Consider the following 27,764-nt stretch of genomic DNA (forward strand, 5'->3'; position numbering starts at 1 on the left):
AATCTGTCAAATAGTTGGTGGGGTTTTTTATACCTGTTGATGGTGCAATAGGAGTGAAACTCTGAGGATTACTAAAGGTATATTCTTCTGGGAACTGTGAGCAGTTCTTCAAAATACTTTATATTTTAGTTTTGTCCAAAGTGGTGAAGGAACTGATGACATTATTCCACTTTTTCAATTCAGGTGTTGGGGGGGAGGCTGTAACTATCCCAGCTGCCATAGGGTGAGAGGTAGGGTACAAACTGGACAGTTCACCAGTCTGTCTCAGTGCTAACGCACAGAGACCAACAGCCACACTCACATTCACCCCTACATCCAGTTTAGAATTAGACTTAACTTAACCCCATGTCTTTAAACTCCGGGAGGAAGCTGGAGTACCCAGATAGATCCTACACAGACATGGCGAGAGCTGGATTCAAACCCAGGACCTTCCTTTTGTGATATGATAGTGCTAACTGCTGCCCACAAAAAATATAAGTATAAAATATAAAAAATGAACCATATAGTAATTCAGTGTTATCATAGGTTTAGATTCCTTTAGTATTTCCATGTACTGAGCTACTTTTTACAAGCAACTTTAGAAATTCAAATTAGCATGGTAGTAGAGCTACCACTAGAGCAGCGGTCCCCAACCTTTTTTGCGCCACGGACCGGTTTATGTCCGACAATATTTTCACGGACCGGCCTTTAAGGTGTCGCAGATAAATACAACCAAATAAAACTAGTACCGGTACCGAAAAAAGAAGATTTATTCATAACACACGTGAAACGACCCAGAAAAAATGAGTAAACGACAAAAACGATAACAAAATAATGCTAAAAACTAGGGGTGCAACGATACACAAAATTCACGGTTCGGTTCGGTTCGATACTTTGGTGTCACGGTTCGATATTTTTTCGATACAAAAAAAATGTTCATGCCTTTTTAATTTGTCATTTATTAAAATTATAAATATATATTTTAACTCAAAAGTACAGTTTTTAAATTTAACCCTAACCCTTGTGCGTGTTTTTTATTTTGACAGCGAATGCGCACCTGCGGACCACTTATGTGCAGCCCTGGTTATTTAGCTCGTCATATTGCAGCAACAGAAATTCTTTTGTCCATGAAACCATAAAGCTGCACTTTCTTTTTGCCTTATAGTCTCATTTGTCATAACTTCTCCGTTTTGTGGTAAGCTTTTCTTTGGCTGTCACTTCTTCACCCTGACCTGTCTTATTTGGCTCAGCAGAACTAAAATATATATACTGCTGCTTTTACACACGGACTCACATAAGCTCAGCGATTCTCTGCGCGATCAACCTCTCACATGTTTAAGCTTGCTGCGGGAGATTTCACTTGTCATGTTTGCATAGTAAGCTAACGATTAATAAGACGATGTCAGAGGAATTGGTGCACAAATTATCATCACTCACAGATCAGTGCTGTCGCTCTCTATACACAGTTCGCGCGATTGCAAAGTGAAAGCAAAAAACAAGCGCAAATTCAAACGCGATTTCAATATGTCACATATTGACAGTGGCTCACCGATGCCAATGACATAATTACCCAGCTACATTTCTGAAAGAATGCAAAAGCATTGACATATATTTTTCCTTCCTACAATAGCCCGACGGGCAGGGAAGAGATAGATTTTGGTAGCCCGACTGAAAAAATCGCTAGCCCCAGGACGTCGGGCTAGCGATTTTGCGAGCCCTGTATCTGATTGAGGAATCACTCATCTTTGGAAAAGAGAGTTTATTACAGAGAAATGGCTCTTTCCAAAATAAAAGCTATACTATCCGCTTCTTCTGGGCTATATTCTCAGCAGCATAAGGAGAATCATGTGCTAACAGCTGTCTAAATGACTCGGCTAAAGTTAGTAGCATGCTTGTTGTTTTTGTCTTTGCACTAGGATGATGTCGGTGTAAATGTGCAGTCATATTCGTTGTGTTCCCACTAGTGCTTTCAGGTTAATCTCGTTGAAATGACCTTAACGCCACAACACGGCAAATCTCCGTTAACGAGCTACCGCCGATCGCCCCGTGCATGGGGCTAGACGGCCAACACGTTAACGAGCTAACTGCGCTAACACACTAGTTCCCACCCATGTAATTAAGCATTGCGTGGCACATCCAACATACTGTTTTACTTTAGTCCATGACTCGCTTACCTTCAGGGTCATACGTCACATGAAAACCAAAATAATTCCAAACGCCAGATCTGAATGAGAGTGGGGGAGGTCCATCTTGCAAGGAGAGCTTAACTTCTGTCTTGCAAGCTTGCCCTGCGCTCTTCCTTCTGACTATGCTGTCTGTGTGGAGCGCTCAGTGGATCTGCGCTCGACAGTGCAGCCTAGGCGGAGTAGTCGAACGCAGATTCACTGAGCGCTCAACACAGACAGCATCGTCAGAAGGAAAGTTGATAAAATAAATTACAAATGTTGTATTGTTCGATACATATGCGTACCGAACCGAAAGCACTGTATCGAACGGTTCAATATCGATACGAATATCGTTGCACCCCTACTAAAAACCGATAAAAACCCTGAAAACCACACATTTCACACCCGAACCTCAACTTTCGTGGCCCGGTACCAAACGACTCACGGACCGGTACTAGTCCGTAGCCCGGGGGTTGGGGACCGCTGCACTAGAGTATCTTTAGCGCAGCAAAGCACATTTTCTTTGACTGTAAAAGGCAAAAATTAGGCCATTAAAACATGAACAAGTATTGTATGCTGTCAGCTGGACTTTTGTAAATGTTAAGGATTTCCTGTGAAGTGAGAAGAAATAAGCTACAAATTAAATGTACAGTCAGGGAAGCCAAGATCTAGATTGTTCTTCATCACTTGATTGGAATTTGCAGGCCAGCAGGAGGGCTGCCTCCAATTTCCCTTCTCTGAACAGCAGAGCAGTAGGAGGCTAGAGACCAGTGGTTTATATTGCAGCAAGTGGGAATTCTTCCTGATGGAGGGCTGCGGGGTGTCTGTTAGGTTGCCATTATTCCTACAGGGATCTGCTAAGTGGACTTGCATTGCACGGTCTATCATCCAAATAACTGTGACTGAAAGTGCTTCACATACCCAAATGGTACACAGTATCCATCATGTGATGATGAACTAGCATGAGTTGGTGCTTTTAGCTCTGAGAGGATGTACTTAAAACAAAGCAGTGATTTAAGCTAATGCCAATATGTAAAGATAATAATTTATGATCTTAGTCTATGACATAAACATAGCTGTGGTTATCAGGTTAATATTCAGTTAAAGTATGTGGAAATTAAAAAATATGGACATTGCAGTTGTACTCCAATTTTCTCCCAGTGCTGGCTAAGGAAGCCACCAACCCCCATCACCATGGCTGGAAACTCAGTTAGATGAATGGGTGAATGAATAGATGGATAGGTGTGTGAAAACTATATTCTAATAGTACAACGGCCATCATACATTTTTTCTTTTGACAAAGTGCCAGTGCTTAATCTGAAACCACTTCTACCCATTTCCACAAAAAAAAAAGACTTGCTGAAATTGTTCTGCCATTACCCCAACTTCAGCTATTTACACCGTAATGTTCAGCTGTCGACCCTGTCGAAGTCTAGCTGTCGAAAGTCACAATGGCCTCAGAAAAAAAGGCAAAAGCACGACCAAGTTCTTTCTCAAACAGTTTAACAGTGGGAGTGTCTCTTGATGTCAGAAGGGAGGGAAGGTCTTGCCATTGCTAAACAATAACTACAATCACAGTCATAAACAGAACACAAAATGATAAGTAAGTGACTGAAACAAAGAAAAAAACACTAAATTCTACATAAAAGTCTAACTAAAGCTGTTTAAACATGTTTGATACAAAAAGCACAGCCTCTGTATTTTTTTTTTTTAAAGAACAATGGTTGGCATTTCTTTACTGTCAATGAGAGCCTGTAATGAATCTGTAGTCACTCTACAGCTAAAACGGGGGGGGGGGGGGGGTATTTAAATTTTAAAGTTGCAAGAACTGATTTGTTTAACATCTGCTGGTGTAAAGGTGAAAGCTAGAAGAGGAAGCGCTGGCTTTTAGCTGACTGACTTCGGAAGCCATTCCCAACACTGGTGATTACGTCGCTACCCCCTGTTGTATACAAACACACACCATTGATTTCTGTGGAAGGGGGGTTGCAGCACATACAACGGGAGTTTGCTCAAGTAAAGTGTTTTAAAGCCATTTATTAGCCATCAGCTGAAAAAACAGCCCACGGAGAGAAAAACTCTGGACTATTTTATAGAGCTCATCAGCCCAGGGGGCAGTCCACCACTCTGCATGTGCAGTCTCTGCAGCACTGGCTGAAAGGGCAGGGGAAATGCAGCGGAGAATTTTACATGGAGTAATGGCTGCGAATGCTTTTATCTCTCCACTAAATCACAACGATAGCAGCAAGTGGTTTTTTCCCGTATTTTATGGAGTGTCAAAGGCCTGTTTTCTGTTTATTTGGTTTCCTGTTTGCCGCAAGAGACATTTTTCTTGCTCACGCTTTTATTTTATAGATTTATCATTTTTCTAGGTCAAAGCAACACATCGCTGATTCAGAGCCCTTTTAGGATGCCACAGAGGGGTTTGGGAGCCTTTCCGGACAATGGATACAGACAGTGGGTTTTTTCTTCTTTTTGCAATAATAGCTGTACATAATAACGTATGAGCAAGCATGGGAGCTTTTTGTGTTATCACAGTAACATAGCGTAACTTCACATAACTGTCATGCTGCATTAAGCAACACACGATGGGAGGTGTCTTGACACATTCTGCCATTTTCCTTCTTGCGGTTTATTAGGACATTTCAGAGGAAGCAAGTCCAGACAGTAAACGTCCATATCTAGTGCTGGAACCGTAAATGTGCACAAAATAAGAATTTTTCAAATGTAACTTCTTTTTTTTTCTTAAACCAACATTTTCAAAAAGAGAAAAACAATAGCGCAAGACACATTAGGACAGACACGGTATCTATGGAAACAAGACAAACAGGTACACACATTGAGACAGGGTTGTGGGGGAATGTTAGAAAGTAGATAAATAAATAAATAAAATACAAATGAATGACAAAAAGACCAGTCACAGGAATACTTACAACAATAATTATCATGGTCATACAGGCTTCAGTTCTGTTGCCATTTATTGTCCTTTCTCACTTCATGACTGAGGAATCTGCATGCAAGTTGACATCTGCAGGACCTTCATTACATCAATTTAACCACCTGTGTTAAAACAAGCGATTTCAATGGTGCTTTAATTTTCTGTCTTCCTGTTGGATTCTTGTGAAAACAGACATGCGGTGACTTCATTTTGGCTCTACAATAAAGACATTAAGCAGTTAAACAGTACATTAGTTCCATAAGATGAAAATATGCTTTAATAATCAGAAGTTAGAGCAGCCAAACAATAAAAAAAACAATGTACCTCAATAAAATAATTACAAAATCCCAAAAGAAAAACAGAGTTAAAAAAAATAACTACACAAAGGAAGGAAATGTCCTGTATCTGTCCTTGAGGCAGCAGGGTTGAGGCAGATGTTAGAGAAAATGTTTAAATTCCTGTCCAATGGGTGTGCAGAGGGTGGGAGTGTACACAGTTACGACTGTGCATGCAGACACTTCATAAGATACACTCTGCTAGTAGTAGTTTTGCCTCCAGACGTGCTTAAATTGTTCATGGCACAGGTTCAACAAGGTGCTGGAAACAGTCCTTTTTGGTTCACATTGACATGACAGCATCACACAGCTGCTGCAGATTTATTGGCTGCAAATCCATGATGGGAATCTCCTGTCCCATCACATCATAGAGGTGCAATGCTGGATTAAGATGTGGTGACTGAAGAGGTCATTTGAGTACACTGAACTCACTGACATGTTCAAGAAACCCATTTGAGATGATCCGAGCTCTGTTACATATTGCATTTTCTTCATTTTCTTTCAGCCATCAGAAGATGGTTACACTGGTCATAAAGGGATGGACAAGGTCAACAACAGTACTCAGATAGCCTGGGATGTTTAAACAATGCTCAGTTAGCACTAAGGGATGCACAGCAAATCAAAACTTATCAGACAAGGGAACATTTTCCAATCTTCTGTTGTCCAGTTTGGAAGAGCCTGTGCAAAGTGTAGCTTAGCTGTCAGGAGTGTCATCTATCCTGGTTTTCTGTTTTAAGGTTCAATGTACGGCACATTCAGAGACGCTCTTCTGTATGCTTTGGTTTAATGAGTAATTATTTGATTTATTGTTGCCTTCCTATCAGTTCAAAGCAGTCTGGCTATTCTCTGGATTATGGCATCAACAAGGCATTCTTGCCCAGAGAACTGCTACTCACTGGAGACTTGCTCTCTTTATCATACACTTGCAAAAACACATTAATTTACATTTTAAAAAACATATACATGTATAAACAGTTGGAAAATGGATGGGTGTGTGGAGGAAATTTACATAGAAATGTATGTTAATTCAGTCTATACAGAAAGGCCACACTACTGGTCAAAACTTGAACACTTGTTCCAAAGTTTCTGTAGTAGTGCAGTGTTGCAGTGATTTATCAAATTCCTTCCTCTTTTCTAGCTTAATCATTCACATAAATATAAAAACAACACCATAAAAAATGCAGACAGTAGTCTTTCATCACATCTGTTGAATTTGTTACAGCAGAAAGGAAAATGTGTATCTTTGAATGCCAATATTTCCACACTCACAAAAACAGAACGATGGTTTAAAATTGAAGCTCTTAGTATTTAACACTCGCTCAGATCTTGTTCAGAGGCATTTCAGAGGAAGTTATAGATTTATCTTTTCTTGAGGTCAAAGCAACAAATCACTGATTCTTGCCATTGTTGAGATGCCGCTCAGGTATTTAGGAGTCGAACAATGCGTACAGAGAACAACTGTGGCACATATTGGCAATATAAGTTTTTTACAAAGCGGAATAGCATTTTTTAAAAGGACTGTCTGACTGAGGCAACGCAACATGTGAGGTGTCTTTATACAGATTTTGTCATGTTAACTTTTGTGGTTTATTCAAACACTTCAAAAGAGGCAAGTCAAGACACTGAATCCCACCCTCCCTCCATATTGTGCCATGCATAATTTGCACTGTCAGCTTTTTTTTTTTTCCCCAGGAGAAAATATTCATTCAAGTTCTGTTCTCTTTAGTTCTGTTGCCATTTATTGTCCTTCCTCAGGTTACAGCTGTGACATGCTTGCATGCTGATGCCTGTCTGCAGGGCTTCAGTTCTAAAACTTTATCAGTGCACCACAAAAAAATGAGAAGAGTCTTGAGTAAGAGATATTATTTGCTTTTACAGCAAGTAAAAGCATTTATTGCATTCTTACAAAAGCACATAAAACAAGCACACATTTTGAAAAACATCCTTGGATTGCTCCTTAGCCAAAAGGACCCTTTATCCTTTGGCTTGATAAAGAAAGCAGATATACAGTACAGTTGTAGGTACACATATACTTGCATTACACATTGTGCAAACCAGTGATGACTCTAAAATGTAATAGTTACTCATGTATAAGTAAAGTACTTTATACTTCAACATTACATTTGTTTTAATAGTGCTGTGTTGAGGAAGAATAACCATGAGACTTCTTTATCTTCTCACGAATAAATAAATACTAAGACACTGTTTAGTGATTAAAAACATCACAATAAAAACTAATATGAACAAGGGCATACACTCCATCGCATCTGTTTAAATTAAAACGCAATACAAAGTCTGTATCTGAACCGGTAAGTCCTGAAATGTGAAAACACATTAAAAAAAAGCAGAAAAGAGGCTGAAAGTGTAAGCTCTGAACAGTTAAACTCTCTCAGATGCTCTTCAGAGGTAAGTTTACAGTTGTTGTTTTTAAGGCAAAGACAGGCTTGAGACCTTCTATGTACAAAATAGTTGAGGGTGTTTACATGAGCCGAGCAGGCTGAGAGCAGTGCAGCAGTTAACTAGTCATCAGTGTCATCCCTGCCAACGTGAAACTCTGTTATCTCCTTTGCAATGCGTTCTGCTATCATTCTGCTGCTGGCCACAATCAGCCTGCGAGACATCAAATCAAATGGTCCACCTGGTAAAAAAAGACAAATAAAAATTAATGTCGCATTCTCTTCTTTCTTTCAATGTTACAGTATACGTTGTTAAATTATCAACTTGCTTCTGACGATGCATTAAGCAGTGCATGTTAAAAATGTGTGTGGGAGTAACAGCTGATAGCCCTGAAGGTGCTTTTCTGTGCTGTTATTGAAGCTGAATGTTAAAAAAGGCCATTATCTTATCTTGTAGGAACTTCTAAATTGAAAATAAAAATGGAAATTGGAGGTTTTTGGAGGACAAAAAGATATGAAGACTACAGACTACCATGCGGTGGTTAGCATTGGCGCCTTGAAGCCAAAAGGACCTGGTTCGAATCCATTTCTGGATGGTGTCTGTGTGAAGTTTGCGTCATCTTCCTGTTCATTCATAGATTCCCTCCAGGTACTCTGGTGTCCTCCCACAGTCCAAAGACTTACAGGTTAGGTTAACTGAAGATTCTAAATTAGTCGCAGATGTGACTGTGAGCTTGAATTGCTGTCCGTCTCTTTGTGTTGGTCCTGAACACAAGCTGTCTAACCCCACCTCTCTTAATACCACAACCTTGGGATAAGCTCCAGTTCAGTGTTGAACTGAGAGACAACAAAAATCCATGAATACATCAGGAACACATCAGGCCACAACTGATCACATGCTTGGTGAATACCTCAAGCAGCAGAAACCCAAGAAAGAAGAGGAGGAAGAAGAGGAGCCATCTATTTGCACGGATTAAACCACCAGCAAATAGAAGAAGTGGCTGATATTGAGATATCCTACCAATAGGTGGACAAAGCTGGATTGAAAAACAGCACAGACGCACTAATAACAGCAGTACAGGACCAAGCGCTAAGCACTAAGATCAGTAGAGCCTGGGGTTTACCACACCAATCAAGACCCTATGAGACAATTTGACACATAACAGCAGGGTGTAAGATGGTAGCAGGCAGAGCCTATATGGAATGGCATAACCAAGAGGCCGGTATAGTATACAGGAACATCTTTACAGAGGATGGCCTGGAAGTTCTGAGGTCAAAATAGGACACGCTCGCCGGGGTGGTTGAGAATGACCATCTGAGGGACTTCCAGATAAACACAGACAAACTGGTGATGGCTAACCAACCGGACATAGTAGTGGTGTACAAGCAGAGGAAGATGGCTGTAGTGTTAGAAGTAGCTATAATAAGTGATAGCAACATCAGGAAGAAGGAACATGAGGAGGATGGGAGCAACAGTGGTACCCGTAACTGCCCCAATCGGAGCACTCGGGGCAGTTATGCCCAAATTGGGCGAGTGGCTCCATCAGATGCCAGGAATAACATCTGAGATTTCTGTCCAGAAGAGCGCAGTCCTAGGAACAGAAAAGATACTGTGCAGGACCCTCAAGCTCCCAGGACTCTGAACCCGAACTAGAAGGATAAAGACCGCCCGCAGCAACAAGTTGGGAACCCGAGAGATAGTTGCAAATGAAAATCTCAGCAGATCAGCCATTTCTGAAATCCTTTATCAGCCTGTCTGCCACTAATAACCACATTCAAAGTCACTTAAATCACCTTTCTTCCCCATTCTGATGCTCCGAATGAGCTTCAGCAAGTTGTCTTTATCATGTCTACATGTCTAAATGCACTGGTTTTATGCCATGTAATTGACTGATTAGGCATTTACGTTAATGAGCCACTTCTGTTGGTGTAGCTAACAAGATTTTCAGTGTGTGTGTGTATATATATACACACACACACACACACACACACACACACACACACAGGCAATAATAATAATCGTTTTTTTCCTCCCCAATTATTACTCATGACACACTACTGTCTAAACACAAATACACACATATTGTATGTTTGCCAGTAATCTGACTTACTGCTCCACCCAATCAAAGATGCAAGCTGGTGACAAAGATAACACACTAATAAGCTCAAGAGAAAAATAGATGGTGAGGATGTTATTGATGTATATACAAGATCCAAGCACCTTACTCATTTTCAGATTTTACAGTAAAAGGGTCGCATTTGAAAAGACCTTCAGCTAATCAAAAACTAAATAAATAAATGGGACTCTGAACAGTAAGTAACTTAGAAACTTGCTCCACCAACTACATGCTTTCTGTCACTGCACTTTTTAAATAAACAGCTTCATAAATCAAGACTGTGCCTACTCTTAGGAGCATTGCAGTTGTGAAACTAGAGAAACTCCAGCTTCCTTAACACACTAAATGTCAGGGTAGCAGTTACGTCCTAATTTAAGATCAAAATTCTCTGTATCAAGTGCAAAGCCAGGAGCAAACCTTTCCTCATCTCTTGCTGTGTTTCATGGGGCATTTATAAGCAGCAAGAAGGATAAAAACCAATAACAAGAACTAATGACCATAAATTATTCATAAACAATAACTTCTGTTGTGTTTGCACTTGGAGAACAGCAGCCCATTCTTGCTGCTTTGTTCTGTACAGCAAACTCCTACAGCAATCCTTCCATTTTTCATTTCATCCAGTGACTCAGCAGCCTTTCAGTGTTCAGTGTTGTTTAAGGAGACACATTGTCTCAGTGACTCACCTGAAATGTCCATGATGACTCCTCCAGCTTCTCTGACAACTGCTGCCCCTCCAGCCATGTCCCAGCAGTGGATGCCCATGTGGTAGTAAGCATCAGCCGATCCGCACGCTACCAGACACATGTTGACAGCTGCGCTGCCTGGGGAGCGGATTCTGTGGATGGAAATGGGATGTTTGCTTTCAACTTCCAGATGCTCTGCTAAGAGTTAAGTATGTTTTTTGGTGCATTTGCAGTTATAATTCTTGATTTTTTTTTTTTTTTTTTCATTTTTGTAGGATAAGCAATGTGTTTTTTTAATGGTAGGAGATAGCACTTCAGCAAAATCCAGTCAGTTTTGCAACATTCTAGTTACCCCTCTATCTAGTAGATTTGATGTTAGAGGTAGAATCTGACATTCAGTGCGGCATTCAACCCCTTTTCATTTGATTTCAAGGCATGATATGAGGTTCTCTCTGTTGGGTGGCTTTTCATTGTGAAAAAGTCACAGAAAACAAACTTATCGGTCATCGAGGTTAGCACTGACCACAATCATCCATAAAAGAAGTATCAAAACAAACACCGCTGTCATTTTCAGGATGTTTCACCACCTTTAGGGGCAGTAATGCAATAAGAAACAGCTGCTACAGGAAGCTCTCACTTTGCCCTGTTGCTGCTGCTGTTGTTGTTGCTGTTGTTATTGTGAGAGAGAACACCTGCATAAGATCAGATTGTGGTAGCAATTTCATGCACTTCTTAATTACAATGATTAGGCTTTACTGTAAACAAATACACCAGCTGTTCTGTATATCTGAATAAGCAGCTGTTCAGGGGGTGTCTGGTGTACTATTAAACTAACACTGGATGTACAGCTTGTACATATTGAAGTGCATATTTACCCATGTACAGGGATGCTGAGGATGTTTCTGATGTTGGCCATCATTGTTTGAAATTGCTCGGCGTCCTTCTTGAAGCCCATTTCTGTCAGCACCAAGGATTTACTAATATCTTGGAAGGAAACAAAAAAAAAAAAACAAGTATACTAATAAATAAAATATCATTATTCACTCATTATACAAACAGCTGCAGGTTTGCGCTCTCTGAGAAAAACAGAAATGCAGTCTGTTGCCGGTACAGGGAAAGGATTTTAGCTCCATCTGGTGGATTTGTTTATAATTGCAACTTCTCAATATTCACCTTCTTGTCCAGACACCTTGATTGGGGCTCCATTGCAAAATGCTCCCTTTCCTTTACGTGCTGTGTACATTTTATCTTCGATGCAGCTGTAGACAATCCCAAACTCTATCTGAGACCAAGCAGCAGCACAGAAAACAGCACCGATTAATGTGGGGCTGGTTAAAAGACAGCAGCTTTATAAAAGGAGAATCTTTAGATATTAACTGGGTTAATGGTCTGCAATCATGTTAATGTTTCACATAATCAAAACATCACAGTTTAAACACATGAGTGGTTCGCATACAATAAAGCATACCTCTTTCTTCACTGTGAAACCGATTGATACAGACACAAACGGGAACCTGCAAAAGAGAACGTTACAATATAAAGCATTCAATTATGGAACTCCCTTCAGGTTTAAACTCAGAGGAATCCTTTTCCATTATCGGTTCAGTTTCATCAGCGTTGTCTAATTATCCCTGACAGAGAGGACAATCCAAGAAAGAATCTAATTAAAAGATAAAAATAGTTGAAGAGCAACAAAGATAAAAACAGAGCTAGAACTGTAACGCAGAGATTTTTACAACATTTAATTGCAGACCGTGCTACCTGTGAACAAAGTTGGTGGTGCCATCGATAGGGTCGATAATCCAAGTGGGACTGTCAGAGAGGGCGCTGGGGGCGCCTGCTGCTACGGACTCCTCGCCTATAAAGCTTCAAAGTGAAAAAAAGAGAGAAGAAGTGAAAATAAGAGTATGATAATTCTATGCATCGTCTATCAGGTACCTCAGCTGTAAAGTAATAACGCTGCACTTGACACGTGCTCTGTTTTCTTTCCAACCAGAATATGTGATATTAGATTTCCACCACGCTGGACACAAGGCTGTAGCAACATTACGGAACCCTGGAATTTTTTCCTGAGTTCTTGTGTTTCAATTTCTCTTGGAAATCTTTACATGTATAAACATTTCATATGCTGGTAGCAGTAATTTAAGACTTGGTAGAACAAAGTCTTAAGCAAGCAAAGTAAACAAACCAACCAACCAATAAATATCTTTTTTCTTAATATTTGCAGGTATCATGTTATTAGGGGACTAGTGTTATTAGGGACTACATGTAACAAATGTGACCTCCGTTTTAATACTACTAGCGTAAAAATAGAGGTCGCATTCCAGTTAAGATTGGATGGTAGGGCTGTGCTATATTCACAATAATACTGGCATACATTTGTTCGTTTGTGTTTTTACTTATTTAAAAAAAAACTAAAAAAAAACAAAACATGTCATATTGCTTAATCAAGGATAGCAACACCATACGTTCCCCAGCATGGATAACAACAAGATAAGCCTAGCCATGTCTGAGAGCAAGAGCAGCATGTCAGCCTCCTATAACAACTTAGTACCTAAAAAGGGAACTACTTCAACAACCTCAAAGAAAATACAGGACTTTAAAAAAATAAAAACATGCCTGGAAATTGTCCCTGCTAAAAGAGGGAACATCAGTGTGTTTACCACTAGAGGCAAAAAAACCCACACAAATAAAAAGGCCCTCACAGAGCATTATTATAGCACTCACTAGTTAAACTCCATATGACAGGAAAAGTAAATGGTGGATGGAAATTATTGATGTGGTTACGTGGTAGCGTAAGCAGTTGGTTAAAAAGCTGTAAGGCCCAAGATACAAACTCCCACATAGAAAATATAATGTGACAATATCAAGCAGCTCCTGAAGACTTACAAGGTTAGGTCACTTCTGTTATTGTTAAATTAAAAAGGTAAGCAGTTATTTTATACGTTTTTACTTAAAATTTCCAGGGAAAACACTACTGAGGATGTGTTTGATATAATGCTGTGTCACCATTAATGCTGCTGCTACTGCTGGCACCTTGTTTCATTAGACTCACACTTGGAATAAGGTAGTCTGTAATCAGTGACAGCAGCTTATTGGAGAGAAAGGATGAAACATGCCCTTCGTTCCTTTGTACTAATATATGCTGCTGGCCATAAGCTGCAATTACTGATAAAACATTCAGCAATTTTTTCCTCACAAATATCATTAATGGAAATTTCCTTATAATATCATAATATACTTTTGAGGTAATATCTCCCACCCCTACTAGATGGAAAATCGTTAAACCATAATAAATCATGCATACTTCTCACCATGTTCTTAGACCAATCAGTTCACATACCCTCTCTCATGTCCATGTTTTCTAATGAAGTAGAGTACCTGTGCGTTGGGTACTTTTCCCTGATGGAAGATATAATGAGCTGTTCCACTTTCTGGTCCGTCTCGGTCACCAGGTCAACCGCTGAGCTCTTGTGCATGACAGCGATGTCCTTTTGGAGCGCCTCGCAGATCATCTGGCAGAAACACAAAAGTGAGAGGGGAAAAAAAACAAAAGATTTCTTGGATGACTGACTACATCTGCTGCTTTAATTAGCTTCACGTGTTGGTGTTAACATATGTTGGTGCCACAGATGACAAGATGTCTAGGCTACAAAGTCCAAATATATTTATGAGCTGTAATTATTGTTTCTAGTGTCTGGATAATGTGACTCTTCACAGATGGAAGCCTCTGTATACATTGGAATAACACACAAAAAAAATTAAAGATAAAAACAACCCACACACACATTACGCTCAAATGTCGAGATACGTAAGCAGCAGTAAAATAGATTTTGATGAAAGCGCCCACACGGTTGCTTCTTCAACCTTTGCTTGATTTAAACAAACATTTACCTCAGTATTTTATTTGCATTTTTAACAAGTACCTACCAATTTTATTTGGGCTCATCAATACTTTGCATTCAACTATTTCTTTTTTCAAATCCAACACTGAATAATTTATGATCCAAACTATATCACCGATACATACAGCTGACCTCTGTACATTATGCATCTGAGGTCAAAAGTTATTGTGGTACATTTTTATATGATACTGTTATAAGTTCTTCCATGCCTCTTCTAGGGACAGCTGTGGCCAGAGGCATAAAGAGCCATTTCTCAGGAATAGTTTCTTCAATTTTGGCATAAACAGAGTCGAAGAATAAACAGATAAGAATCTGGTGGTCAAAAGCCAAGGTCAACCGATTTTTAGCCATAACTCGACAATTTACAAATAATGATACAATTTCACACAAATGCCTAGGAGGATAAAATGATAACACTTTGGATGAGATAACTTTACTGCAAAAACATCATATTTTTTCTAATTGTTTGAGTGTAATGTGTGTGGCCATTATTCAAGGGCATCACTCAGGAGCATCAGGGGCGATTGGGACCACAGTTCACATTTGGCCAGATACTGAATTAGGGACACTGATCACGTGAAAACTGTGGACACTGTATACACCTTCTGAACTGCCAGTGTGTGGGAAGTGATTTATTACATATCTGTCTGCACAGTCATGGGTGTAACGTGCAATTTGGCTTTTTTGTTGTTTGTTTTGGATTATGTGCTAGTTTCTCCTTAATGGCATATCTCACTTTAAAAAGAAAGACATGTTACTGAGGTTATTATTTGCACTCAAAGTGCATTTCCATACACACTGTTGTCAACCATAATCAAGTAAGTGTAGCATCAGTCGTACCTCCTGAATCATTCTACAATTGGAGGGAAATTTAGGCTTCAAAAACGGTAAGATAATGATATTATTAAAGAAAGGGTGCACTATGTATTTAAGAAAAACAACTAATAAATATCCAAAATTGATATGTCAACCGTAGGCATCAAAGGAACATATCATGAGATACTTTAGTTGCATGATTAAAATGGTTCAGGACCACAGAAATTATATTTAATAGCCTCTTTAGTTTTTTTTTACTTTCTAATGTTTGTTTCACATGTATGGCAACATGGTGGCAAATCAGAGTTTTCTCAGAAAAAGATTCAAGCTGTGAAATAAAATAAATTGAATTTGTAACTTATATTAAATTTAATATTTTTGAGTAGAAGTTTGGTAATCAATAAGTTGGGACAAGAAACTAAATAAAAATCGCATCTTGGGAGGTTTCCAAGAGTTTTATTGCATTTCAAATATTTTTGACAACTAGGTTTACATGTTGTCCCAGGAAATGTATGACTCAACAAACGCCAAACGTGTGTTTTAGTAATGTGTGCATGGATTATTTTTTAAATATTTTTAATACATTTTCATGGGTGGAAGAAAAAAAAAATAGTCCTGAAATGGTAACGTGGCCCTCTTACCTTTCCGGCCCGTTTAGTGACCTCTATGCAATAATCCATGCACTCCTGCCACGGATCACTCATGCTGATAAAGGGGAGATGAGGCGATATTCAGAACGGAAATACGGACGGAAGAAAGCTGTAGGAAGAAGCACAACTTTCGTCATTTACAATAGCAAGGTGCAATTATATACCGGCATATGACGGTACGTTGCGATTACCGACATATGACGTGAGTTAGCTGCTGGAAAGCTAGCTGCGTTAATTTGAAGAAGCAATGAAATCTGTCAAATAGCATAAATTAGCCCTCTATGCTAGCTTTTAAAGGGAGAAAAGGGGATATGTACACTGGAGGTAACGCTGATGATACCTAATGACAAACATACGCTTAACGGCTTTTCTACAGCGCAATATCATTACATTGATTTGTGTTTGTAAAAAAGATATAGTAGCATACCAGTTCCGGGAGCTAATTTAACGCACTTCTAGAGATGAATGACTTCTAAGCAATGACATTTCGCCACTGAAAGGTGGGGCTAAGCCGAACTCTCAGCCTAATTGGTCAATCTGTGCCGTTTGATTTAACAATCTTCGCTATCATTGGCTAGAAGGCTGTCATGTGTTTTCTTCAGTCGCGTTGTTACAGGAAACAGTGGGTCTGCTGGAGAAAGGAAAATGTCTTTGCGAGTACCCAACTTTCTAACTTGAACAAAAGAGGCAGAAATAATGGCTGAAATTTGCGATTTTAGATTCAGAAGACAAAGAAAACTTATCAAACTGACAAAAAAGTAAAATAAATATTAACTGTAAATAAGTACAATTCCCCAGACTGACCTCGCCGGCTTAAAAAGTATAAAGGCAATGAAGCACTGCAAACAAGGCATAACGAATACTTGCTAAATCTGAAGAACACAGTTCAAGGTGCTTTTGCTTTCACGCAAAATAAAACTCACTATGCAAAATGACAGAAATCAGTTGAAATAGTGTCATTTCACTCCAAATTGATGTGAGATCATATGTCTTATACCCAGCTTCATTTTCTATTTATGTATTTTTAATGGAGGTAAACCGATTCAGAATGCTTTATTGTCATTATGGAGTCACATAGCAAAATTCTTTGCACTACTTCTCAACTTAAATCAGACAGCATTTACAACACACAAACATACAATAAATAATATCACATAATAGGGAAACAGTATATGCAATATTAATGTAAGGCTAGGTCAGGTCAGCTGTGATGTGAATGTTCAGGAACTTAGTGTTGTTCGCCTGTTCCACCTCCTGCCTGTGTCTGAGGACAGACAGGAGCATGTTGTCTCTTTCCGGACACAACATGTGTCTGTAATGACCTCCTTAGTCTTGCTGGTGTTTGGGAACAGGTTGTCTGAACACCATTTGGTCAGGTGCTGGACCTAGATCTTTGGAAATATCTGCGAAATACATTAAAGCAGAAAATTTGACTATATACTATTCTGAAAGTCTGACGTGGTGTTACACTCTTAGTATCGATCACAGCCAATAAATATTTAGCGCCCTTTTATGCCAGAAGGTGGCAGCAGCAACACTCTAAGTGACGCAGCAAGCAGCAAGAGCACTTTCTCTCATGAGGAAAGGTAAACTCCTCAAACATTAAGGTTTTTTTTTTAATTGTTTGTTGTTGTTGTTTTGTTTTTCAGCTGCATGCAAATTCTAATTGTGAATTACATTTAATGGTCCACATCAGATTCTGTTTAGTCTGGCCTGAAAAGCTTAAGGTGAACATCTGCATGCAATTCCTCTCATTCAAACTTGAGAAACAGCTTTACTTATCCAAAACAATTGGCAGCCTCATACATCCAAGGAAATGCCTGCTTATCTGCATCTCACAAAGTTTTGTAACTATGCTTGCAGTAGCCACCTTGTTAAAGCGCTTTCGGAAGTCCAGGGTGTGCGTCTTGAGTCTCAGTTTCACACACAAAGAGAGAAGAAGAAGAGCATACTTAATAGGACATCCCGTAGGTCCGCTGCTGAAGAGAGCAGCAAACACAGATCAAATTAGACTTCAGCGTCATGCTTGGTGACACTTCATCTCGACACAGGTTAACACTTCAACCCTTGCACCCTGTCAGCCAGTAAATTACTCAGCTGATAATGTCTCCTTATAGCACTGGTTCCTCTCTAGCCCACAGCTAATTTCCATACACTAACTCACATTCTCAGATAGGAGCGCCTTACCTCAAGAGGGCAAGAAATTGCCAAATAATACCGTCCTCATTGGGGGGAGTGGATTGCAGTGAGAATACAAATTGTGGTCTCTTGAGCTATCGCTAGACTGACTGTCTGCATGCAAATAACTGTTACCGACATATTTCTGTGAGTTGTTACAGAATCTACAACCCACATCAAGTTGATGAGAGCGCAGTTTTAAAATGTTAATTCTTCCAAAACATGGCATAAAATATGGTAATTTAATCAACTTTCTATATCTATGTAAGAGATTTTGGATTATTCTGCTTTGTATTCTGTTTTAAATGCAGCACAGAAGGAAGTAGTCTGTATTTAATAATATTTATTTTGGTCTGCTTTTATTTTAGCAAGCTTCAAGAAATATTGGCACATTTGATGTAGGAATGGAATTAGTGCTTGCTCTTTATCTGCGGCTTTCACAGCTCACAGCTCTTACTTTAACATCTGGATTAGGTTTAGGCCTTGTTTAGCATCATTTTCTCAGCATTTTTCTTTCTTTGGATCATTAAGCTCAAGCAGTCACGTGCAGAGTGCTAACAGTGCAATTAGCTCGAGAGGCACGAGGGCACAACCTCATTCATACTGTCTTAAAGATTTAACCTTAAGTGACCCTTTCCTCAGAAATTGAAAATCATCATTTTCTTAAAGCAGTTAATGTGAATGTCTGGCAACAGTTAGGGATGCATTATACTTTCCAGCTCTCTACATATTTTCTGTGGATGCTGCATATATTAACGTTAAACAGAATCAGTGTGTGTCACTGTTGGAAGTTCTCACATCGTTCGGTGTACAAGACAAGAAGATTACCATTAAGACTGTTCATGTATTTGACAATATTAATAGCAAACAGGTCATTTAAAAATCAGTGAAACAGAGTTGTAACAAGCTGAAAGTCAGTTTTTGATATGACCACCTTTATTCTTCGAAACAGCCTTTCTCTTCTAGGCAAGCTATTTTGTAATTTCTTTAAATAGTATTCAGGAATATTTCTGCAGTTTCTTTTGTTCTTTTCCATGATTCAGTAATGTCGACACTGGGACTCTGGGGAGGCCAATCCATCACTTCTACCCAGATACGCTTTTACTGCACTGGCAGTGTGTTTGGGACTATTGTCATGGTGTCACTGGGACCATTTCTGATGAGCCTTCAGCAGAAAGGCCAGATGCATCTCTCGAGTCATGCGTTAGGTCTTTGCTGGGTTTTTTCTTATTTCTTAAGAGTACGACTTACAGATAGTGTTTATCTACTGTAGATGGTTTTTAGGCCTGAAATCTCTTCTTTTGTCTTCCACTTGTTCACTTTCCTCAATTTTTTAAGCACACACTGAGAAAACCATGCGAAGATGAGCCAAGTTTTCTGCTAGTAGCTCTTTGGGGCTCACAATACTGTTGCAAAAATATTACTTTATGCCTCCACTATGGCGTTTATTTGTATATCCAACTAAAAAAAAAGCTGCACATAACAAAGTGCCTAAAGATAAATTTTAAATGGGATGTTTGCAGGCACCTTTCACGTTAGGTACCTTTTTCGTGCTTGAATCACTCATGGTTCAGTGTTAATTGGCTTAAAAAAAAACTTTAAAAGGACTGGGCTGAAAATTAAAAAGCAACTAATGTCCAAAGAAGAACTTAAGAACCTTCAGAAATAGAACTATGGCTACACTTTAGAAAAAAATACATTAAAGTTTGGGTTCCTGGAAGAAAAATATCATCACTTTGGCTAACAGTATGGGAACAGAAGTGAAATGTATCAGTTCCTCAAACAAAACTGGAACAATGGTTCCAAACTTAAATGGGTACAACAGTAACTTGGGCTAGTTTGGGCTCATGATGACAGTCATGTTCGTGTTTAGCTGGTGGAATTTTCCAGTTAGCAAAAAAACCGCAAAGTAAGTAAATGAAAAAACCTGGACACTGCAGCATATTTCATGTCAGTCCATCCAAGTAGCTGGCAAGTGAAGTAGCAGATGTCTGACTCATAAAGGTAAAGTCGGGGAATAGTTGTTGAGATATTTCAGTCTGGAGTAAAGTGGGTGTTACTGCCAGAAATGGAAAACTAACCACATACTTTACATTCCTTCTTCAGTCAGACCAAGAGGCCTAATAAAAACTGTAAAGTACTCAAACTGTAAGTATCATGAATCAGTAACAAAACCAGGCAATAAAGTTATGTTACATTCATAAAAGTAGCAGCATTGCAACAAACTTAAACACTATTTTATCCTTAGGTTCTGCATGATTTATTCGTTTCATTTTTTTAGTAGTAAACTGCAAAACTGTTACATTGCAGTAGATTTTCACTATTTGCAATGTTCCCATGTTTCATAACTGTTGCACTATCCAGTGAGACGCGTCAGATGTTTATGTTGCAATAAAATCATGTTACACCCCATAGACATCTAACTGCACACTCATGAGAGATCAAAGTTTCCGAAAATTAATAAAGCTTCTTATTCTGTATCTGTTTGCCAGAAAAGTTTCACCCATCTGGCTATTTGACAGTTATTTTCACTTCTTACGTCAGGCTTATTTTGATAAAAGCTTATTTAAACCCTTACAACTAAGTTCACATATGTCCAATGACATAAACAGCAACATATTTTTCCCTCTAGCTCAGGGGAGCCATGCCACAGAGAACACTGCACTCTGTGTTTATCAAGATTCCTAACGCCACTATAATAAGAGTCATGTGGATCTACTCTTCACAAGAGGAGCCTGGAAGGAAAAAAAACACATGCACATCTCTATTTTTTTTTTTTAAAAAGGGTTCTCAATTGTAGATGGGATGTGCTGCCGACCCATTAAGACCAGGCTTTTGAGCATGTTGTGGAAAGAGGATACATTCTGACTCCAGTTGGCAAAAATCCGACCGGAGCCAACCAACAGCATCACAGCCATGGAGCCATTTGTTGCAGTTTGAATTTATGCAATGAAAGAAGTAAGTGAGCATTTCTACACTTTTTCATTTTTATTCACACAAGGTTTTAAGATTGTCGCTACAGCCTGTAGGTGATGATCTTACTGTGTGTGATATTTAAATATATAGATTTAGAGTTGCCTTAACATGAGCTATCTTGTTTCTTAGAAATTTAATCTATGGTGAGTCAGTGCTTGACTTACTTTTGTCAGTGTGCTGCTCAGTTTGATCCACTGATATAACTGTTGTCTAAGATTTGAGGAAGCTGTTTTGTGCATGACACAATATAATTTACCATAGAACTATTTATGTGAGGTTGATTTGCATCAAAGGTGATATAAGTTATTTATTTATTTATTTTGACTCTTCTATAGGTGGAAAATAAAAATGTATAAACACGAATCTCTACTGAAGAGCACTGAAGCACAGCAAGTTGTCACTGTCACAAAAACATCTGTGTCCTTTGCAATAACCAGCATCATAATTTGTAAGCAATTCTTTCTGATATTCCTACATTTTTTTCTGTCTTCCTTTAAATGTGCTGCTCTGAAATTTGATAGATTACACCCTCTTTTCTTTTATCTCTTTCTCCATTTCAAAGGTTTTATTACGCTTCACTTCTGTCCGAGTCAACTCAGAGCACAGCTCGGGACAACCCCCAACATTAAACACATTGTGGTTGGGAGGTGTTACACTTACACCACACTAGTTAACCCCAGCTTAAGGTAAATGTGGACTCATCTGTTGTCATGTCATAACATTTCCAGTCTTGATTGGGAATCCGTTTGCAGATTTGTCATAAATTCACAACTTATCTGTGATTTGAGTCAAGCCTCAGAGCTTGAAAGTTCTGATTTGCTCCTAAAGGCCAGAGCAAAAGAGTTTGGGCTGTCATCGACAGCACATTATGAGGCTAGCGCTCAAGTACAAATGAAGGGAAGTTTTGATGTGGCGTTCAATAAATGATGTTTAGTGAGTTCCTTTCTTTTTATCGGTTTGACTTTTCTAGAAAGGATGAAAGAAGCTGAGACAAAGGCCATATACGTGCTTTGCAAAGAAATTTCATGGGAATTTCTAATATGTTTCACTGCTTACTTAAAGTATACAAAAACCAATCGCTATTGACTCTATTCATGGCAGATTTAAAAGGCTGAGGCACATGGATTACACTTTAGCAGTGTAAAGCACTGTTACTGAATTTTTGTTTGCATTTTGTTCATTGTGTAATTTCATAGTGTAACCGTTTACACAGTTAACTAACAAGCAAAACATCCTCGTTTAATCCCAGGAGGAAAAACTAATCTATCTGTGGTTGTGTCAGGAAGAACATCTGTGTAAAAATTTCACCGAATCAACAAGGCAGAGCTTCCTGATGAACCCTTGTGAATAAAGGAACAGCCACAGTAACTGCTGGCTCTCCTTCCTTCCTTCTTTTGTTCATTTCAAAAAGAATCCCACATAAGTAATAAAACTTTGCATTTAGTTATTCCAAAGGTATGCAGGAGTTGAATGTCAACAAATGATTTAAAATGTACAGGTGAATCCAAATAAGACTCCCTTTTCCCCCAAATCATGACATAGATCCATCAAAGGCTGTTATTTTCATTATTGCTTAATCATACAGTTGTTTGCCATATTAATGCACCCAAGTTTACAAGGAAAGTGCCATTTAGTTCCACTGTATTCAAGAGACTTCCTACATTTCAGTTCAGTTCAGTTCAACTTTATTTATATATTGCCAAATCACTACAACAATTCGACATGACTTATATTGTAAGGTAAAGACCCTACAATAACAGAGAAAACAGAGAAAACCCCAACAACGAGCCTACGTTGGCAACTGTGGGAAGGAAAAACTCCCTTTTAACAGGAGGAAACCTCTGGCTCAACCAGGCTCACAGAGGAGTGGCCATCTGCCATGACCGGTTGGGGGTGAGGGGAGGAAGACTGAACAAAGATCTGTGACAGATATACAGCCAATATCTCTAAAGCTGTGCAGTTCATGCCGAATTCATGTATACTGAAAAAAATAGCACGACAGGCCAATAATAAAAAAGACTTTGACTTTCAGCGAACTGTCCCTTTAAAAGCCACACATCTCAAAAAAAAGCTTAAAGTCATATTCTGTTTTTTATGTGTAGGTATGACTGTGAGGAGATCTGGAGGCAGTTTGAGGAGGCCGTTATCAGTCATTCTTCTTGCAATGTGACCGTCGAGGATTATTTTCACATGTTTAACGCAATGCCACAAATCTGGCCCTGTGATAATGTGAGCTGTGTTGGCATTTTTGTGCCTTATATATACATTTTTTTTATTTATATTAATATAATTATGCTACTTTAAAGTCTAGTCTTTTTGTTAACCTGCTTTGTATTTACCTTTTTTTCTTAGTTCCTCTTCTGGAGCAAAACCAGGACACTGATGCACAGCTATGCTGCAGTTTTTCGTCACTTCTGGACACTGGAAGACACGCTGGTTGGCTACATGTTCAACGATCTCATCTGGTGTGGCCAAGAAGAGGATTCTGGTAGATGTTTGTGTTTTGTTTTTTTGTGTTGTATTGTATTTTTTATTTTGTTTTGTTTCAACAAGAGAGAAATCATTTCCGATTGTGTAATTTAATTATTTTCACGAGAAAAATGATCAGAGACATAAAAGGCTTTGACCTCCCCAAGGTTTGGTGCCGCTGCATTAAATTGGTCCAAGTAAATAAAAAAAAAAAAATCAAGTAAATACTTGAATTTTACATACATATTAATATTAGAATTTTCTCTCACTATATATTATTGAACAACAATTCATAAAAAGATCATCATACCAATGGTCAAGCTTTGTGGTGGTGGTGTGATGGAGCGAGGCTCCATCCTCTCCATCAGACAATCCTAAAGGAGGATTTCTGGCCATCAGTTGGCACCTTGAAGTTCAATCACATTTGAGTTACGCAACAGCATTAGTCAAACACACCAGCAAAAACCAACAAGCAAAACAAAAAATACAAGCATATACTGGAAAATCCTCCAATGTTCTGAATTTAAACAATTCTGCAATGAAGAGTGGACCAAAATTCCTTTATCACAAATGCTTGATTGCAATTCTCGCAATTCATGCAGTGTTGTGAAAAGTGCCCCGTTATTCATTTATTATCTGAAACGTAAGTATGACAAATATGCGAATCGGGACCCTTCCTGGCAAAATCTTTTTTAGAGCACTGTGTGTAAGATGGGCAGTGACGGTCAAGATGCTTATCAAAGCTGACTACCCGATCAAAAGCAACATTTCTGGCAGTTAGAAGAACTGAAAGTGAAATTGCATGGGCACAGATAAGAAGGACAGATACTTGGCTGCCATCCACGTCTTTCTAACATTAATGCAGTCATAAAGGGCAGCTATATTCTGGGGTTTGAATGACATTTGCAACTGGATATCATCTGTATAAAAAAAGTAGTATGAGATGGCTTCAAAGGTATTGACGATGTGTCCAAGTGAAAGCATAGACAAGGCAAATAAGATGGGCCTGAGGACCTAACCTTTGGGCACACCGCAAGATAAAGTGACAGAAGATGACACAAACTGAAAAGCAGATTCCCACCCAAGTTTTTAGTCTCTCAATCAGGAGACCATGATCAGCTGTGTCAACGGTAGCAAAAGATCCAACAGTACAAAAACAGAATTTTCAAATGTGTCGTTATGTAATTAAATTTTATTTCAAACTCTAGGAAAAGCTATTTCTTAGAGCTGTATGAGTAAAGTGCATGTGATGTTAATTAACATGTATCTAAAACATTATGTTTAGTTACAGCCACTCTAAGCTGGTTCTGGAGATAAAAGGCAAATTTATCAATATAAAATTCTGAGCGAGGTGATGGGTCAGCACTGTGCTTTTTCAAAAGCGGATGAATAACCGCTTGTTCAAAGTCCGTGCTATGATGATAGCATCACAAAGTTACTGCACATTTGTCAGCTGCACAGTCATGATGCAAATCTCCCTCTTCACCACAACACAAAGATGCGCTATTGGACTGAAATCTGGTGACTGTGGAGGCCATTTGAGTACAGTGAACTCATTGTTGAGTCCAAGAAGCCAGTTTGAGATGGTGGCTGCTGGCAGCACGATGGGCAGCATGTGATTGGCTGATTAGATTTGCATTAATGAGCTGAACAGGTGTATGTAATAAAGCAGCCAGTGAGGTGTTGAAGTTGGTAGCTTCAAGGTTTGATTCCCAGTCTCAGCCTCTCCAGACGGTGAATTTGTATTCCCTGCTTTCATAGCCCCTTTATGAAATGTGTCTGGCACCCATATTCCTGTTTAGCTATTTCACTTTACACTTTTAGATAAACAAAGCTAGCAAACTGCTGGGTGTAGATTCATAATTTCCACACAAGCATAAGAGTGGTATCAAACTCTTGCTTTAAACATCGCTACGTGGATTGAATGATAACAAATTAAGAAAGATTGTTTGGTAGCAACGGGATTCAGCAAAAGCATTATAACTCAGACAGCTGCAGCTGTGTTCCCAAACGTTTTGCAGAACTTTTAAGACTTTTCTTATATAACTAGTCTTCTTGCATGTCAACACAGCACATGTCTTTCTTGAATATCTCATATCTCAAGTAATGACACTTGTGAATTTGACACAGGTTTTGATTTCAGCTCTTGTCCGGAGTGGTCGGCCTGTCGAAGTCATCCGGTCTATTCCCTGTGGAGGCAAGCTTCACAAAATGTGAGTTTAATATCCAAACTCTGGAATGGCTCCATCTCTGTTCTGCAAACAGCTGTGTTATTTATCATCTACCTTTCCAAAACCGGTAGTGCTTTATTGCTCTTCTGTGATTTTCCTCATCCATTTGCTAGTTTGCAGAGATGGCGTGTGGCAACATTACTATCTTACTGAATGGATCTATTGTTAATGCCTTCAATAGGAAAAGGTAAGAAATAATGAATAATTCAGTAGGTTGGTGCAGGTTCTGAACTACATATTAAATCAATCTTTTTTCTCATGCAGCATGTTTGGAAGTGTTGAACTGGACAGTCTGGATCCACAAAGGGTGAATTATGTCAACATTAAGGTGGTGACCAGTCTAGACGGACCCCATATGTGAGGATAATAAAAGGATATTCTTGTGTTTTAAAAAAGTAACTACTGATGAGTTCACATTGTCCAAATTCCATTAATTAGCACTTTAACTGCTATGATGATAGAATGACATGTTATAAAGCTTGAAACCCTCAGTTACCCATCATTTATGACCTCACTATAGTTCAGTGATCCGAATATATTATCATGCAGTTGTATAACAGCAACACAGTTGAACTTAAATGAGAGAATAACTATTTTTCAGGGCGTGACAGCCCAAAGGTTGTCTTTATGTTTGGCAAATTACTGATATGATTTACTGCTTAGGGACATTGTTATCCTTTAAAGCTTGTGAATAGCAACCTATCAGAAAGTTGCAGTGGGCCTGAGAGGTTTGTGTTGTTGTTTTTTTCTTTGACAGAGAGTCATGTAGTCAAGGATCCATTGTAGACCTGATCCAAATCCTCCGATCCAGAGGCTTTCACTGGACCTGTACAGACAATGACCAGTACGTAATGTTCAGTGTTTGGAAGTTTCATGACATCAAAGTTAATTATGAATCTGGAATAGTGGTCTTAGATCAAAGCATCACATCATGTGACAGTTGTTAGTCATCAAGTATGTTTTACTGCTCCTTTTTTACACAGAGACCCATGCCTTAACAGGAAACACTTTTATGAAACCATCAATCAGTAACAGGTCTTTTTTCTTCACAGGACCTTGATGGTCTTGCAATGCATCCGAAACCCGCAACACTCATCCTGCCAGACCTGTGCAAACACTTTGTTAAACAGAAACGGCCTTACGTCTAATTAAATCACAGACTGCTGTAAAATCTATATCTTTCAAAGTAAATCCAGAGTGCAAAACAAGGAACAATGAATACTGTAAACACTGTCATTCTTAGATAATACAGGCTTCTCAAAAATCTAACTTGAATAAAATGCAGTGTGCATGTGTGTCTTTTGCGTACCCACTACACTTCACTGATCCCCACAAATCTGCAAGCAAAATGCAGCTGAAACAGGTGCTTCTCATCATGGAGAGGAGGAACTGATAATTTTACAGCCTTTAATGCTGCAAACAGACTCATCTGTCAGTACTGCTGTGAGAAATGTTTGTACATTTGTTGAATTAAAAGCTGCAAATTAATCACAGCATTGCTGACTGTGCTCCAGTCCTCTGTCCTCTGAACTGTACTGATGCCATTTAATTAGCAGGGTTAGTGTGCTTTCTGAAGACAAGATTTCCTGTTTTACTGTCAGGGTTGTGTTAATTTAACTGAAAACTAGAGCTCTGTCTTAAAACAAGACACATGATGATGACCTGTATGTGGCCAGATATTCACAGCATAGAAAAAAAAGCATATTTGATTTAACTGGGTCCAATAACCTCTTTTTTGACTCAGGGTGCCTCAGCATTGTAATCTCAGAAACACCATTCTGTGCATCTATCTTTAAGGGATCACAAAGAAAATATAAAAATCTATGAAGTTATTGCACTGTTTAATTGTGGTTTCATTATTAGCATTTTGCCTGTGTAGTGTGCTCAGTGTTCATTAAACACCCATTAACATGAGTTTTGTGATTT

General features: G+C 38.9%; 2 protein-coding genes across 2 annotated transcripts; one reads left to right on the forward strand and one right to left on the reverse strand.

Annotated features, from left to right (window-relative positions):
• Positions 1–7,270: 7,270 nt before the first annotated feature.
• On the reverse strand, positions 7,271–16,558 carry impa2 (inositol monophosphatase 2). Its single transcript, XM_086306612.1, has 9 exons — positions 16,412–16,558; positions 15,976–16,093; positions 13,995–14,128; positions 12,375–12,479; positions 12,082–12,127; positions 11,787–11,895; positions 11,489–11,597; positions 10,614–10,765; positions 7,271–8,055 (listed from the first exon to the last, which is right to left on the reverse strand). Exons 2-9 carry the CDS (start codon positions 16,036–16,038, stop codon positions 7,937–7,939), a joined length of 837 nt encoding a protein of 278 aa, XP_086162738.1. The 5' UTR covers positions 16,039–16,093; positions 16,412–16,558; the 3' UTR covers positions 7,271–7,936.
• On the forward strand, positions 16,057–27,683 carry LOC147322186 (ADP-ribosyl cyclase/cyclic ADP-ribose hydrolase 1-like). Its single transcript, XM_086306611.1, has 11 exons — positions 16,057–16,160; positions 20,963–21,120; positions 21,474–21,586; positions 21,701–21,824; positions 23,241–23,367; positions 23,491–23,626; positions 25,738–25,820; positions 25,952–26,025; positions 26,103–26,195; positions 26,596–26,682; positions 26,891–27,683. The coding sequence occupies exons 3-11, from the start codon at positions 21,487–21,489 to the stop codon at positions 26,988–26,990; spliced, it is 924 nt and encodes a 307-aa protein (XP_086162737.1). The 5' UTR covers positions 16,057–16,160; positions 20,963–21,120; positions 21,474–21,486; the 3' UTR covers positions 26,991–27,683.
• Positions 27,684–27,764: the final 81 nt, after the last annotated feature.

This window comes from Aulonocara sp. 'chitande type north' Nkhata Bay, linkage group LG9 (genome assembly GCF_057382095.1).
Source record: "Aulonocara sp. 'chitande type north' Nkhata Bay isolate Kocher_YH1m ecotype deep benthic linkage group LG9, A_spYH_male_GT1.1, whole genome shotgun sequence".
Lineage (NCBI taxonomy): Eukaryota > Metazoa > Chordata > Actinopteri > Cichliformes > Cichlidae > Aulonocara > Aulonocara sp. 'chitande type north' Nkhata Bay.

Coding starts and splice junctions, on each gene's coding strand:
- impa2 (XM_086306612.1), bottom strand. CDS start 16,038: ATGAGTGATCCGTGGCAGGAGTGCATGGATTATTGCATAGAGGTCACT. Junction 12,128..12,374: donor ACCACCAACTTTGTTCACAG/GTAGCACGGTCT, acceptor TCTCTTTTGCAG/GTTCCCGTTTGTGTCTGTAT. Junction 11,896..12,081: donor GTTTCACAGTGAAGAAAGAG/GTATGCTTTATT, acceptor GCTTGGTCTCAG/ATAGAGTTTGGGATTGTCTA.
- LOC147322186 (XM_086306611.1), top strand. CDS start 21,487: ATGTATAAACACGAATCTCTACTGAAGAGCACTGAAGCACAGCAAGTT. Junction 23,627..25,737: donor TGGCCAAGAAGAGGATTCTG/GTAGATGTTTGT, acceptor AATTTGACACAG/GTTTTGATTTCAGCTCTTGT. Junction 26,196..26,595: donor AGTCTAGACGGACCCCATAT/GTGAGGATAATA, acceptor TTTCTTTGACAG/AGAGTCATGTAGTCAAGGAT.